A 14,086-nucleotide genomic window follows, 5' to 3' on the forward strand; every position below is an offset into this window, starting at 1 on the left:
CTTTCCTACACTTGCATTTATAATAAAGTATGCTTATCGAAGTTAAAGTATATCGTATAAATATTTGCAATTTGTTATTACGTCAGTTTCACGACATTTTCAAACAATTTCTTTAATATCATTATATCAAACAATTTTACGTTTAGAAAAACTTGCGAAGCAATTATTATGCACTGCATACTTTTTCGTTTTCATTTTTCTTTTTTCTTTTTTTTTTAAATATACAGAAATATTGCATACTGCTTTCTCTTTTAAATAAAATAAATACAACATAAACAGATTACATTATCAGGGACATCATTTTTGTATCTTTTCTATATAAATATAAAACGCTTATGCATTAACAAAGTACAGGATCACAGTGTTAACACCAAAATATAATTGTATTTCAAGTATAAAAGAATTCTAAATCAAAAAACCTAATTTGCATCGGTAACGTATTTGATGTTTTAGACATCATAGAATTGTGCCATGGCAGTTCTCACCCTGAAATAAAGCGAATGTACACTAAGAGACATTTTTGTAACGTTATACCGTACACCAAAACCTCGCGGAAATTATTTATGACAAATCTTAAGAATTCAAATTTAAAGAAAGCAATTATTAAGATAGAAAATTGTTCATCGTACTTATCGAATAATTGAAGATCCTTGCTTTGACGTAATTGTTGTAAAATACGGTAAAAGCCTAATTCTTTTAAACGTGCTTGCCGCTGCGCAGCTCCAGCTTCCTCCCTCCAGACTAGGTTACACACACAAAAAACCGCCGCGACTTGCAGCTTTACGTTATTATGCATCTAAATTAATACAAAAATTATAAATTCTTACCGTTGCTTCGACACAATGTTATTGTATATTAGAGAAATGGCCGTGAAAGCACAAAAACATCTGATCATACAGTAATACAAGAAGAATGGTAAAATATTGTTATACTATACTGATTATCGTTGATGATACGAGGAAACGTTTAAGGAACAATTTGTTTGATTCGAAAGAGCACATATTGTGGCGGGAATTATTTTCCTTTTTTCTCAAATTCATATCTTTTTGTTTCTTTTTAAAATGAAATGCAAGCTTGCGTTACTATTTATTTTATATAACGTCACCTATGTTCCCCATTCGTCTTAACTATAATAAATATCTTTTGTAAATTTTGTATTAGTGTATATGATCTGAAACTTTTGTCAAGGTCATGGAATATTCTAATCGAGAAAACGAAAACGCTAGAAAATGGAATTAAAACTACAAAGGAAAGTATTCTTACGAACCATATAATCTATAAGCTTCTTAAGCACATCTTCATTAGCCATAATATGATCTTTCGCTCGATTGCCGTCGGCCACGTTTGCTAAAATGCAAAGAGCTTGTTCCTTAACATCGGCCGGGTGTCTTGGATCTTCCAGAACTAATATAACAGCTTGCATAACGTGTGCAGCATGTTCGCCCATTATGCGATCGATGTGCGCTTTTGTAGAAAGTAAGTTTCGTAATAAACCCAACGTTTTCATTAAAACTGGTATGTCTTGATCAGCCAATAGACAAAAAATTTGATCGGTCCCCAGACAAGACAGAATCTGTAACTTTACTTGTTGTTCAGCTTGGAAAGCCACGTTCATCAATGCCCAGATTCCATTTAATCGCAACGCCGGCGTACATCGTTTTGTGAGCGAGCATAACAACTCTATTCCACCGGATTCAAGAATCGGTTCTTTGCTTGGACTAAATTCCAACAATAAGTTACATAAAGTACTCGAGGCAACAGTTAATAAATCAACTTCGCTTTCGCCTCTACCTACATGATATAATTACATTAATCATTAATGATAGTAAACATTATCAATGAAACGTTACTTAATCATTAACGATCATTGGAATACATGGGTTAATTATTTTCTACTTCAAAATCGTGCATCTTGTGTTTCAAGAGAGTACAAAAGTATTAAATATTCTCAGAGGTCTTCGGAACAAAAACAATTGCATAAAATTAAAAGTAATCCAGAAGGTAGAGTATTTCATAATTTTGTTGAAAGTATATTGATCCAATAACACTACTTAACGGGTAAAATCCTTTTTTTCCCTTGCAATATCCATCAAGCAATCTTTGCAGAGTTTCACGTTGCAAAAACAAATTCGATTGTTAGGGATAGAATACTGAAATAAATACTGGAATTATTTCGATATTGTGTTCGAGTAATAGTAACTCCTTTTTAGAATAGAGAACCTGTTAGTTTCATTATTTTTATCTCATTCGAAGATGAGATGAAGATTTCTAACAATAAAATTTTCTGAAGGAAAGTATATAATATAAATAATACATTCACAATATACACTATAATACAATTTTTACTATGTAATTTTTTCTTCAAAAACTAATGTTTTTTTTTTTTTAAACTAATGAAGAAAAAGCAATGCTGTTTCTCGATTTGAGTTTGCAACAAAAAATTCTATAAGGATCACCCCGCGCATATTGTAAAAGTAAATTTGTTTCGGACATTACAATGAGAACTGATACATTTTCTTGTTTAGAAGTGAATGGTAAAAGTAGTATTATATTTTACCCTCCAATCCTTTATCCGCTCCATGTAACAGCTGCATCAGCGGCCTCCAAACGGCATGATCTTGAAAAGTCGTTCGGAGTTGTTGAACGCTTCTAGAGAGAGAATGTAGACATCTAACTGCCGCGAGACGTACGTGAGATCCTCCAGGATCCTGAAGACCCGACACAACCTGCTCCATAAGACTTTTCGTCTCGATAATACGTTTCCGAATATCTTCGTCGTTGGCACCAAGAGACGCAAATGCTCTGAACGCAGCTTGTCGCATGTCTTGTGTTAGAGTTGCATCTTGCACCTGAAAGCATCAACAATGTCAAACGTACAAAACGGATACGTTGATAGAATATTGGACTTACGTGTGGATGGGGTCGTAATAATTCTGCGAGCGTGGGAATTAAATGATTACTGATGGAAGCTAGACGTTGTAATTCGGTATTAACTTCGGTAAGGAAAGCCAAGGTTTCAGCTGCAGCCACTCTTTCGCGAGGCGGACGATCTCTATGACATAGCCTTACCAAACACGGTAAAGCACGATAGGTAATTCTTGGATCTTTACATAATAGAACTCCAGTTCTATGCATATACGTGACGCATCTCGCAGCTTCAAGTTGAATCAAGGAGCTCTTTTCGCGACCCATTAGTTGCCCTAATGCTACAGGCACAAGTCTACCTTGCATAGAGTTACTCGTGGTCGCTGAAGCTACCATAACACATACCCTGTAATTTTTATAACACATATTCGCTAAGCAAGCCAAAGCTGATAATTGCACGTCAGGTAATGGAGAATCCAATTGCATTGCTAATGTTTCCACCGCGCCTCCCTTGGATAATGCGTTCTGCTCTTCCGTTGTCTAACGAAAAGAATACGAATTAATGTTATAAGCTATTCTATCGTTCAACGATTATATTTAACCCTTTGAATTCCAAGCAGTTTTCTAAACTGCTCCTTGTACATCAACGGTTAATTTCACCATTCCTTTACCTTGCATGCTGTAGTCAGAATTGTTGCCACGCAGATTTGACAAGTGACAGACCGATTGGCCAATGACACCAATCTCGGCACCAATGCAGGATCTTGATATATCGAATGAACTGGTGCTGCTGGATGTTGGAATACTGTACGTAAACAACGTAAGCATGCCTCGTTTAACAAATCTGATACTTTCGGTTTTCCTTCTGAATGTGCATCTGAGATAGGTGTGGATAATAAAACCTGAAAAAGCAATGGCACTACACCAAGATCTATGAGTGCCAGTACATGTTGATCCGTTCCTTTAGCCAAAGAACCCAAGGTTACTGCCGACTCGAGTCTTATACGATCTCCAATTGTGCCCGTTGAATCCCCAAGAAGCTGCAATAAGCGAGGTACAACGCCTTGAGCTATTACAGATCCTTTCTGCCTGTTACTTCCAATCACAGAATTCTTGAGACAACTGAAAAATGGAAATAAATTGTAATTAGAAGCAATGTACGCAATGCCCTGAAGCAAATAGAAATTAATGGAAAAACCCAGAAAAAATAAGCGAATATCAGAATTGTCCCAACAATGTTTCCTTGTTAATGGTTTTAATAGAATCTTATGTTATGGTGACTTAACACGTTCATTAGAAACAATGCAGATCCCCATCGTATATAACGTTGAACATTAATCCATCGAACATATTAAATAAATAATAACTTTCAGTAGACAAGTTTAGAGGTTAGGCAGAACTCGTACTCACATAATAGCTTCTAAGCATTTTTGGGGATCCGGCGAATACAGTTCATCGATGTAACTTCTCGAGCTCTCCACATCCTGTCATACAATCAGACAGTCATTTATCCCTTCGAATTTTACGATGGGAACAGAAAAATGAATCTTGATTGTCAAAAAGCAGAAGAAAACCGGTAATACGTATACCTTCTCAACGTTGCCGACTTACCATGAATGGCTGCATCACCGAGACCATGCTTCCTCCCTTTCGTTTTTACATAAAGATATTACAACATTCACTCACAAATATCCTGAATTAATCAACCGATCACCACGAGGAATTGTGAAACCGAGTTTGTTTGTTACGTGAACGCTCACCGTTTCATTTAGCAAAATTTTGGGTTCTGAAATAAGTTTTTACCAGCATTAGTGTTGCCACCATCGTATAATTATTATACCACAAACGCCTAGTAAAATATTATTTTTTTAATTTCTTTGCACAAACGTGGACATTTCACAAGTACGCTACGAATTTATAAATTTCTGGTTATATATCTTTTACTTCGAGATAGTATTTGCAAAATTACAAATTCCTTCGATTACGTATGCTATAGTGACCTTTGCGTTGCTACGTGTTGGTAGTCCTGTACTCTATAAAAGGAGCACGCGCGTTTATTACGAAAACAGGTCAAATAACCAATAAATCTTATAATTTTGTGAAAATACTTCTGTCGGCTAAAAATTTGATCAAACATGATTATAGAATCGCTGGACGATTATTTAGAAACTGTAGCCGGTTACATATTTGATAACGATAAGCTGGTGAGCAGTTTTTCTTAAAATGTATAAACAAAACATTAAATAGATCAAAACTGGTTTTTTTAATGAATATGAAAAAGTTCTCGCAAATAATAGTTTACAGCTGAAAATGTTTGAGAAAATAAAAAGAAATTACTATTAATAATAGTACAATAAAACAGATTGCAGGATCTAAGCTGAAATGGGCATATAAAGAAAAGAAGTAAAGCTAACGTTTTATTTTTAAAACAGAATAGCGTTCTTGCCTTATTTTTTGTAATAAAATTTTATAGACCTTTTTAATGCTAATGCTAATGCTGCAATACAATATAAAGTTTTGTTCTTACTATAATTAATAATATTTTTTACGTTAATATAATGTAGTACGCTAGCTAGTTTTATTTTTTAAATACTAAGTATTTAAAATACCTTTAGGTGACGTATAAATGGTTAAGCAAAGAACTAGGGGTCCATGTCAATATTGCAAAGCAGATTTTATGGGAATTTTGGCAACGGTACAAAGAAGAAAAAGATTTTGATTGTACTTTTTTATTGATTGGCGTCTTACACGACGGCGGTATGCGTGTAGAAGTTTTAAAAGAAAAAGACCTATCGATGGCGAAAGAAAAATTTACCAAAATTATATCCGAACACATTTATAGTCTCCAAAAAATACTTCCGGAGTTACAGATGCTTGGACTCGCTGAAAATGGAGACTGTAAATATAGTGCAATTAAATTACTGGAATGTAACGAGCGTAGCGACGAAGAAATGTATATTCTACGTTGGGGTACTAAACAGAAAGCAACTGAAATACCATCTGTCCCTCAAAAGAAAGTAGAATCGATAACCGAATCTATCAAAGAAAAGAAACAAAAGAGTCCGGAGAAGAAGTCTGAAATTGCAAAGAAAAATGCTCAAAAGAGTCCAGAGAAGAAATCTGAAATTGCAAAGAAAAATGCTCAAAAGAAGGGTTTCAATCATTTGTTTGAGAAAGTTGGCAACAAACAAAAGAGTCCCCCATCTACGTCATCTAATGCAAAGAAAATGGAAGTGGATACTTCCAATCAAATACAAAAACCATTGTCTAAGGAAGTTACATCCAAGTTACCAGAGAAGACTGAGAAGAAGGGTGGACTCGATAGCTTTTTACAGCAAGGTAAAAATGCCAAAAAAATTGGAAATTCAGTGCCTCTGGAAGTAAAGGAAAGCAAGAATTCGACTGTAAAGAAAATTACAGAGAAGAACGTTACGTCGGAAAGTAACAATAAGAAAAAGAAAAGTACGCGTGGAAAGAAACGTAATCGAAGCAAGGAAGCTGATACTGCTGCGAAGAAGAGGAAACGCATTATGATACAGAGCGATTCCAGTGGTACGGAATTGTCTGACGAAGAACAAGAAGAAGCATTGGAAGAACCACCCACGCCTGAAAAAGCTTCTATAAGAATGCGTTCCCCCTCTCCACCGAAGGTCAAAATCGAAGGCGGTAAACACAAAGTCTTAAAGATGGTAGATAAAACATTTGAGGAAGACGGATATCTTGTAACAAAAAAAGTGCATGTTTATGAGAGTTGTTCCGACGATGATTCAGAAAAAATAGAAGTAAAGAAGTCTCCCGTGTCTGAACCACCCCCAGAACCAAAAGGGAAGAAAAACAATAAACAAACAACTCTGATGAACTTTTTTACGAAATCGTAGCATACTATATCGCCTTCTATAACTTATAAAATGTTGTTATCTCAACATTTTACAGTATTAATATATCCTGTATAAAATACGAATAAAAATTAGTGTACACTTATTGAATGTAAATAGTTCGTAGACAGTTATCTTAAGATCGAAATTATTTCGTCGATTTTAGGTATTAAAGAAGATATCGTGACGTAGATATAGAATCATCAGCTAAACACATTTATCAGATATGTTATCACAAGCAAACCTAAGCTCGTGCTACACCCTACTAAATATGAGTAATAAGTAATCATACTGTGATTGTCAACTGTATTGTACATATAAATTATTTTAACTAAATTATAACTAATACAATGGTTATTTACTTGTGTTTAACTGGATTTTACTTCTTATGCATAATATCCAGTACTGTATGCGACATATGTTCAACATGTTCATGTTCAAGTACATGTAAGTAAAATCATTTCATTTTTATAACTAACTTTTAACTTTTCAAATAAACGAGTATTTGTACAATCATGTTTAAATGTTATTTACCTGTAAAATAAATTTTACACGTTACAGTAGAGAGAGGACCAATAATTGATTGCCATGAAAAAAATTTGAAAAGCAACGACATAATTAATTTTGATTTGTTGATGCTAAATGAAAATGTACTGTACAACAAACTTATATTGTCAAAAAATGATATAATTACCTTACCTGAGCATTTAATTAAAAAATTGAAATTTTTCAAGAGCTTAGATTTATCTGAAAATATAATGAAAGAAATACACGTAATGACGTATGTAAATCTGACTAATCTTGAAGATTTAAATCTATCTAAAAATACAATAACAACGTTTGATGATTCATTATTGACAGTACTTCCTGAATTGTTGTCGTTGAATCTAAGTTACAATGATATTAACTTAATAGAAAATACAGCGGATAAAATTCTAACGGCTGCAAATGCTTTGTCACTTTCAGTAATAGAAATAATTCCTGCATTGTTGTTTTTGAATCTAAGTTACAATGATAATGACTTAAAAACTGTAATGAAGATTAATACTTTGGATCTTTCGCATAATAACATATCCAATTTGCCTAATAAATTTTTTGATCCATTAACAAATTTACAATATTTGGATCTGTCGTTCAACAGAATTCATTCTTTAGAAGAAAATAATCTATTGAATTTGAATTCATTGAAAACCATTTATATAAATAACAATTTCCTTACTTCGTTGAATTTCCGAATATTTCCAAAGTCTTTAATCGAACTGCACTCTGGATATAATTTAATTACAGACGTACTTTATGAACCGTCTCAAATCGAAGTACTAAACATAGAATACAATCAAATCTCCGAAATAGACACAAATTTAAAAATGCTAAATTATCTACAACATTTAAACGTTAGTGGAAACATATTACCAAACTTTCCAAATACCTTATGTGAAAATTTGAAAACCTTGGACATATCTCATAATAAGTTAGTTTCTATTCCTGAAACATTATCCGTTAAAAATTTTCCACTGTTGCGTCAACTTAATGTTGGCAAAAATCCTATACAAAATTTAACATTTAGCTCTGATTTAAACTTGAACTTATTCATGGCATCTAATATAAGTATGTTGGAAGTTATCGACAAAGCTACATTTGCAAAATTAAGAGTACCTTCAACGCAGTGTATCAATCTTACTATATCTAATAATGAAAGGCTATCTACGATTCACGAAGAAGCTTTTGAGCATTTAAATTTATGTTCTGTAAGTTTCACAACTTTACTTTATAGTATTATTTTAAAACGAATGAACAATTAATTTTATTGTTACTAGTTGGATTTAAGCAACAATGGAATTGACTATGTCACACAGAAGTTAGTTTCATGCAATACTAGTTCTATAGCATGCAGTATTAATTTACAAGGGAATCCATTCAAATGTAATTGTTCGATGCAATGGATGCTGGATGACATGGTGCCAAAACTTTATTCCGACCAGCCCAATCTTTTAAATAATTTGAGGTACATATCTATTATTTTATTTATTATTAAACTTATTCTACACGAAAGTATGAAGAAAATGTACCATTTATTTTAATGTATTTTAGGTGTGCTTCGCCTCCACAACTAGCAAACATAAGAATGGTACATTGGTACGGATGGAAAGATCAAGTTTTCTGTTCTCATACGTCAAATTTTAGTGAAAATCTTACAATGAAAGTTGCTAACGTATTAGACAATACTAAAACAGTGATGTTCGATTCTAGTACTGGTCTGCTTGCCGTTTTAGGAACAACCATATGTGTATTATCAATTCTAATAATACTAGGTATTGTTTGGACACGAAGGTTATACATGAAAAAGAGAAGAATCAACCGGAAGTTTTAAAATTCATTGTTTTTCATTGTATTAATTGCGAGCCTTTCCTTCTAGCTCTCTGACTATAATGAAAAATCATATTTATTAATCATAATACTATTCTTATGTACGAGCATAGATACATGTGTATACACCTTACCTTCATTTTACATTTACTATAAAAACATATTACTCATCAATTTAATTTATTTATAAACCATACTATCAACATTTTGAGGAATGTTTGTATTTATTACAGTTGGAAATGTGTAAAACATTCCTTATATTTATATTAATAAAAAAAAAACAAAATCATATTCTTGATACAAATTTTCTTCAACTTATTTACAATCAAAGTTTGTTTTTTATTATCCTTCATTCTTTCTCGCCTCACCAAAACCTTGATTATGTATTTTACATTTTTCAGTGCACTAATATAATAAATACTTTCATGTCTAAAGTTAAAATGCTTGATCAGTTATTAAGTCTATGAAATATTTAAAGATGTGCATAGATCTGCAAAGGAAAGATCCATTTTAATCTTACTCTCACCAGCATTTTAAAAACAGATAAGTTTCCTGAATAATGCAACTTATTTACATATACATTTACAATATCTTAACACTTATTACAGATTTAAGAAACAGTACTATAATCCTAATAAACTATAATTTAATAATTGCTTCAATTATATTCAACTTTGTTACATACAATTAAAACCTCTTTCAATAGTCATCAGTCTCAAATCTACAACTTAATATTAGAACAAAAGTCTTGCTTTTTAATAGTGTTCAACTATGCAAATAGAAAATTATTGTATTTATAGCGTGTTGTCTAAAACAATGATACAACATATATGAATGCCGCGTGTTAAAGACATATACTGGCACAATTGTTTCTTTCATCGTATGTATCATAAAAAATAATTAAAAATTATCTACAATTATTTTCTAGCTTATAAAATTCCAATGCAACGTCAGTCTACAAGTGAATATGGCAATGGAACGTAATAAAGATTTCAGCGATACCCTTTTATCCATATCTCATACGTAATAAAAAACAATCAGCCATTTATATAAGTAGAATAACCTAAACTCCTGATCACAAACTATTATGTTACTCTGTGTTCTCAAATTCAACTTCTAACGGAACCCTGTTCCCTATAGCGATGGTGACTATGATCAGCAGCATAGGTAGACGAAACCGTGACTGCCATCCCAGTTTGAGCATAAAGATCAAAGCACGGTGAAATATACCGCCGTTTCCGAAGAAAACTCTCGACACCATTGCTTTCATAATTCGAGTGACCACGCAAAGAATAATTTTGGTCTTTGCTATTGATGTTGACGGAGTTGTCTCTTAACTGTTTGACAGTTAACTAACGTTACGGCAATCTTGAAACAACTCGTTAAATGCATCGATCTAACCTGTACAAAATTATTTATTTGTCACTTGTATCGCAAATACTTTGCATTACACAGATTCTATCATAGATTGTCAAACTCAATAAACACGAGTCTGTAAAAGTTATTTCCGAAATTCTCGTTCACCGTTCTTAATTACGCGAATCAACGTTATAATCGAGAATGATTAGAACTCGTGAAACAATAACAATAATGAATTAAATAACGTACTCTACTTTTTGGAGTTACTCCTGGATGAAACTGTTGCTTCGTTGAGGTTAGATTTTAGAAGACCTCAGAATATTTGATAAAGACGAAACTTCTGAAGTGTTTAACAACATTTGTCCTCTTCAGCGATCAACACTGATAGAAAAATAAAGTAACGAACCTCTTACGATACAACTTTTAAACTTGAACATAGATACGCACTTGACAGGCGTGATACCCGAGGTATCTATCTATACACAATTCGCTATCGTCAATTTACAGCATCGATACGTAATCGATTAGATTCGATACGACTTTTTAAACCTTGAAATTTTTAAACGAAGGGCGCGAAACTTTTCACGAATTTTCTCAGTGAAACGTCGTTATTCCACGTAACAGCTTGTTTAACTCTACGTAGTATTAAATGTAGAAACGTTTAAACAACGCTTAAAAACCTTAAAGTGCTGCCAAACAGTAAGAAATTGGAAAAACTTTTATGTTTGTTCGAAATGAAAAAAAAATGGAACAGATTAGATTTCTGATGATTAATATCGTTCGAACTAGTTCGAATAAACGCGGCAGACTTGTCTTGCCCGATTGGTTATAAAACCAGTCGTCATGATCAGAGCCGGTATCAATGTGTGTAATAACCACGTAACACCGACAGTGGCCTTTGGTGGGGTCAGACAGAGTAAACATATTTAACAAGCAACATTTCGGAGTAGCCTAGTAATACGTTCGTAACTATGAACATCGACTTCAAGGGTAAACGTATTCTCGTAACAGGAGCCGGACGAGGTAAGCTATATAGTTAGCGTACACGCCATGTAAATTGCTTTAAACTCTACATTTCATTAATTTGTTTGTAATAGAAACCCGAATGAGACACGTAAACCGTTCGCTGAATTTTAATTCTACTTACGTATGCACGATCTAAACGAGACGAGAACGCCCATTTGTTGAGAATTTGAATCGAGCCAATCAGCGCCGACTATTCTACGCATTTTAATTTCCAGGCATAAATCAGGATAATACTTGAATCAACAAACTTTATTTCGACATGTAACCTTGATTAAGAGCGCTGTTTTGTATCAACAAATATTGCGTCTATGAAAAGAATAATTTCAAATTTATACTCTTGCCCTGAAAGGTCAATTGTACCACTGATAAGACTGATAAACGTAATTTCCTCGATTCGAGGTTTGAATTTCAAGATTCGAAACGAAAAATGAACACAGAGAAATTAGATTCGCTCATATAATATTTTTCTTATTAAAAAGACAGATTCAATGCTGAGATTACCGAGATTTTTTGCTACTTCTTGATAACGTTTGAAGAAAATAAAGACATGTGCCCCTGAAAAAAATAAATAAATTTCAAGATATTTCCTTTTGGGGGATTTGAGACAAGACATCTGCTCAACTAATTTAATTCCAAAGCTAGAATAGAATATTTTAGGCAGAAATAGTCTGATTTTATGAGGGAATATTTCATAGTGTAAAAGGGACATTTCAAGTTGATTGTTTCTTTCAAGTTCAAGATTATTTACACTTCATTTGAAATAATTTATGAAAAAAAATGAAAAAAGAAAAAGAAAATGGCGACACCACGCGGGTGTTCCCAGACGATCACCCCCATTAGAGTACCGACCGCGCCCAATGCTATTTAACTTCTGTGATCGGACGAGAACCGGTGAATTGAAACGTGGAATGGTCGTTGGCTACAATATTAGCTTACGTCTCGAATAAAACGGTACAAAATGTATGAATACTCGTTACTCGTTAATAGTCTTTACGTAGCAGTTGTAATTGATACGAAGTACTTGCCCATTTAATAAGTATAACGTTAATAAATTACAGGCATCGGCAAGAGCATGGCCCTCCGTCTCTCCAAGTACAAGGGCCAAGTAATAGCGCTGTGCAAAACGAAGGAGAACCTGGAAACTCTCTACAAAGAAGATCCAAGTATTCAGTCCCTCTGCGTGGATCTTCTCGACTGGAATGCCACCAAGAAAGCCATTCAAAGCGTTCTGCCCATCGATCTCTTGGTGAACAATGCCGGCGTGGCGCTCCTCGGGCCCTTCTTGAAGGCTACCGAGGAAGACTTCGACATGTCATTCGCCGTAAACGTCAAGGCCATCCTGAATGTCTCTCAGGTGGTCGCCAAGGACATGATCCAAAGGAAAGCTGGCGGTAGCATCGTTAACATATCTTCCCAGGCAAGCCACGCTGCCTTGAAGGACCACGCTGTCTACTGCTCGTCCAAGGGAGCTGTAGACATGCTGTCCAAGTGAGTTATTAATCTCTAGACAATAGAACAAGATTAAATATTGACAATGTTCGAGCACTCAACTTATTCGGTCTTCTTGGATGCCCTATGTGTTCCACTTTTTGTACATTATGAATAAATTTTACAGAACAATGGCTCTAGAGCTTGGTCCGCACAATATTCGAGTGAACACCGTGAATCCTACGGTTATTATGACGGAAATGGGGAAACTAGGCTGGAGCAAGCCAGAAAAAGCGCAAGAAATGCTGAAGAAAATACCGCTAGGTCGATTTGGCGGTAGGCGTTCAGTTTTAGATCTTATTGTCATGTTTGAGATGATCAGTGAAACTGCAGGGATTAGTCAGCGATTTTGTCGAGCTTTCGAACAGTAAATCAATTGTACACGATGAAAGATTCACATTTAGTTTTGAGAAAGTCTATCAAAATCAATGACTAACCAGCTGTCCTACGTTTATCAATAATCTTCATGGTAATTTTAATTGGCGTGTTCTATTTGCAGAAGTGGACGAGGTGGTGGATGCGGTTGTGTTTCTTCTGAGCGATCACAGTTCCATGATCAACGGAGTCGCTTTGCCCATAGACGGTGGATTCTTGGCGACGTAAACGAGCCTCGACGCGTAACGAATTTAATTTACAAAATAAATCGTCACTCTTCGCTCTAGAAACAATTGTACAATTATCGTTACCTTGGACCAATTATCATAAATTATATAAAAACAAAATTTTTTGCAATAAATATTCTATTTTTTCCGAGTACTGTACCAAACTGTTAATTTCAACATCTTCTATCAGTCGAGCTTGTCGTTTTATCATTGTTATTCTTGAACCATTAGGTTTAGGGCACGAGTACCTCGATTAAAAAACTCCATCGAATACTTCAGTTTGTGCATCGTTCGATGCCGTTTAATTTCGCCTTATGACATTCTTTCCGTATCTCTAACCGTTTCAGAGATACATCTTCTCCCAGTTGCATCGGACATCCTGTGTTAAAATGAAACGAAACGGAGAATCGATATTGGGGGATAAAGTCAGAGAACGATTGAAACATAGTTGTTCGTTTATCTCATTTTAAGTTAAAAAATGCTTCGTTTCTTCCTTTTGTTTTA

At 34.1% G+C, this 14,086-nt stretch overlaps 4 protein-coding genes across 5 annotated transcripts; 3 read left to right on the plus strand and 1 right to left on the minus strand.

Annotated features, from left to right (window-relative positions):
* Positions 1-10: 10 nt before the first annotated feature.
* Positions 11-11,028, minus strand: LOC122395247 (armadillo repeat-containing protein 8-like). 2 transcript variants are annotated; one of them, XM_043392677.1, is made up of 9 exons: positions 10,721-11,028; positions 4,477-4,651; positions 4,276-4,349; positions 3,537-3,987; positions 2,911-3,405; positions 2,558-2,849; positions 1,268-1,791; positions 630-796; positions 11-486 (listed from the first exon to the last, which is right to left on the minus strand). In XM_043392677.1, exons 2-9 carry the CDS (start codon positions 4,501-4,503, stop codon positions 450-452), a joined length of 2,067 nt encoding a protein of 688 aa, XP_043248612.1. In that variant the 5' UTR covers positions 4,504-4,651; positions 10,721-11,028; the 3' UTR covers positions 11-449. The 2 variants fall into 2 exon arrangements, with proteins under 2 accessions (XP_043248612.1, XP_043248611.1); XM_043392676.1 differs by having other exon boundaries at positions 10,716-11,028.
* Positions 4,938-7,037, plus strand: LOC122395250 (DNA polymerase delta subunit 3-like). Its single transcript, XM_043392683.1, has 2 exons — positions 4,938-5,069; positions 5,481-7,037. Exons 1-2 carry the CDS (start codon positions 5,001-5,003, stop codon positions 6,741-6,743), a joined length of 1,332 nt encoding a protein of 443 aa, XP_043248618.1. The 5' UTR covers positions 4,938-5,000; the 3' UTR covers positions 6,744-7,037.
* Positions 7,055-9,125, plus strand: LOC122395249 (leucine-rich repeat neuronal protein 2-like). The gene is made up of 5 exons (XM_043392681.1): positions 7,055-7,187; positions 7,302-7,684; positions 7,781-8,488; positions 8,558-8,745; positions 8,832-9,125. Exons 1-5 carry the CDS (start codon positions 7,091-7,093, stop codon positions 9,109-9,111), a joined length of 1,656 nt encoding a protein of 551 aa, XP_043248616.1. The 5' UTR covers positions 7,055-7,090; the 3' UTR covers positions 9,112-9,125.
* A 280-nt stretch (positions 11,029-11,308) lies between the features above and the next one.
* On the plus strand, positions 11,309-13,736 carry LOC122395254 (L-xylulose reductase). The gene is made up of 4 exons (XM_043392692.1): positions 11,309-11,489; positions 12,551-12,980; positions 13,108-13,256; positions 13,480-13,736. Exons 1-4 carry the CDS (start codon positions 11,438-11,440, stop codon positions 13,581-13,583), a joined length of 735 nt encoding a protein of 244 aa, XP_043248627.1. The 5' UTR covers positions 11,309-11,437; the 3' UTR covers positions 13,584-13,736.
* Positions 13,737-14,086: the final 350 nt, after the last annotated feature.

Source organism: Colletes gigas, unplaced genomic scaffold (genome assembly GCF_013123115.1).
Source record: "Colletes gigas isolate AHSC1104 unplaced genomic scaffold, ASM1312311v1 Colletes_gigas_Sc00005, whole genome shotgun sequence".
NCBI lineage: Eukaryota > Metazoa > Arthropoda > Insecta > Hymenoptera > Colletidae > Colletes > Colletes gigas.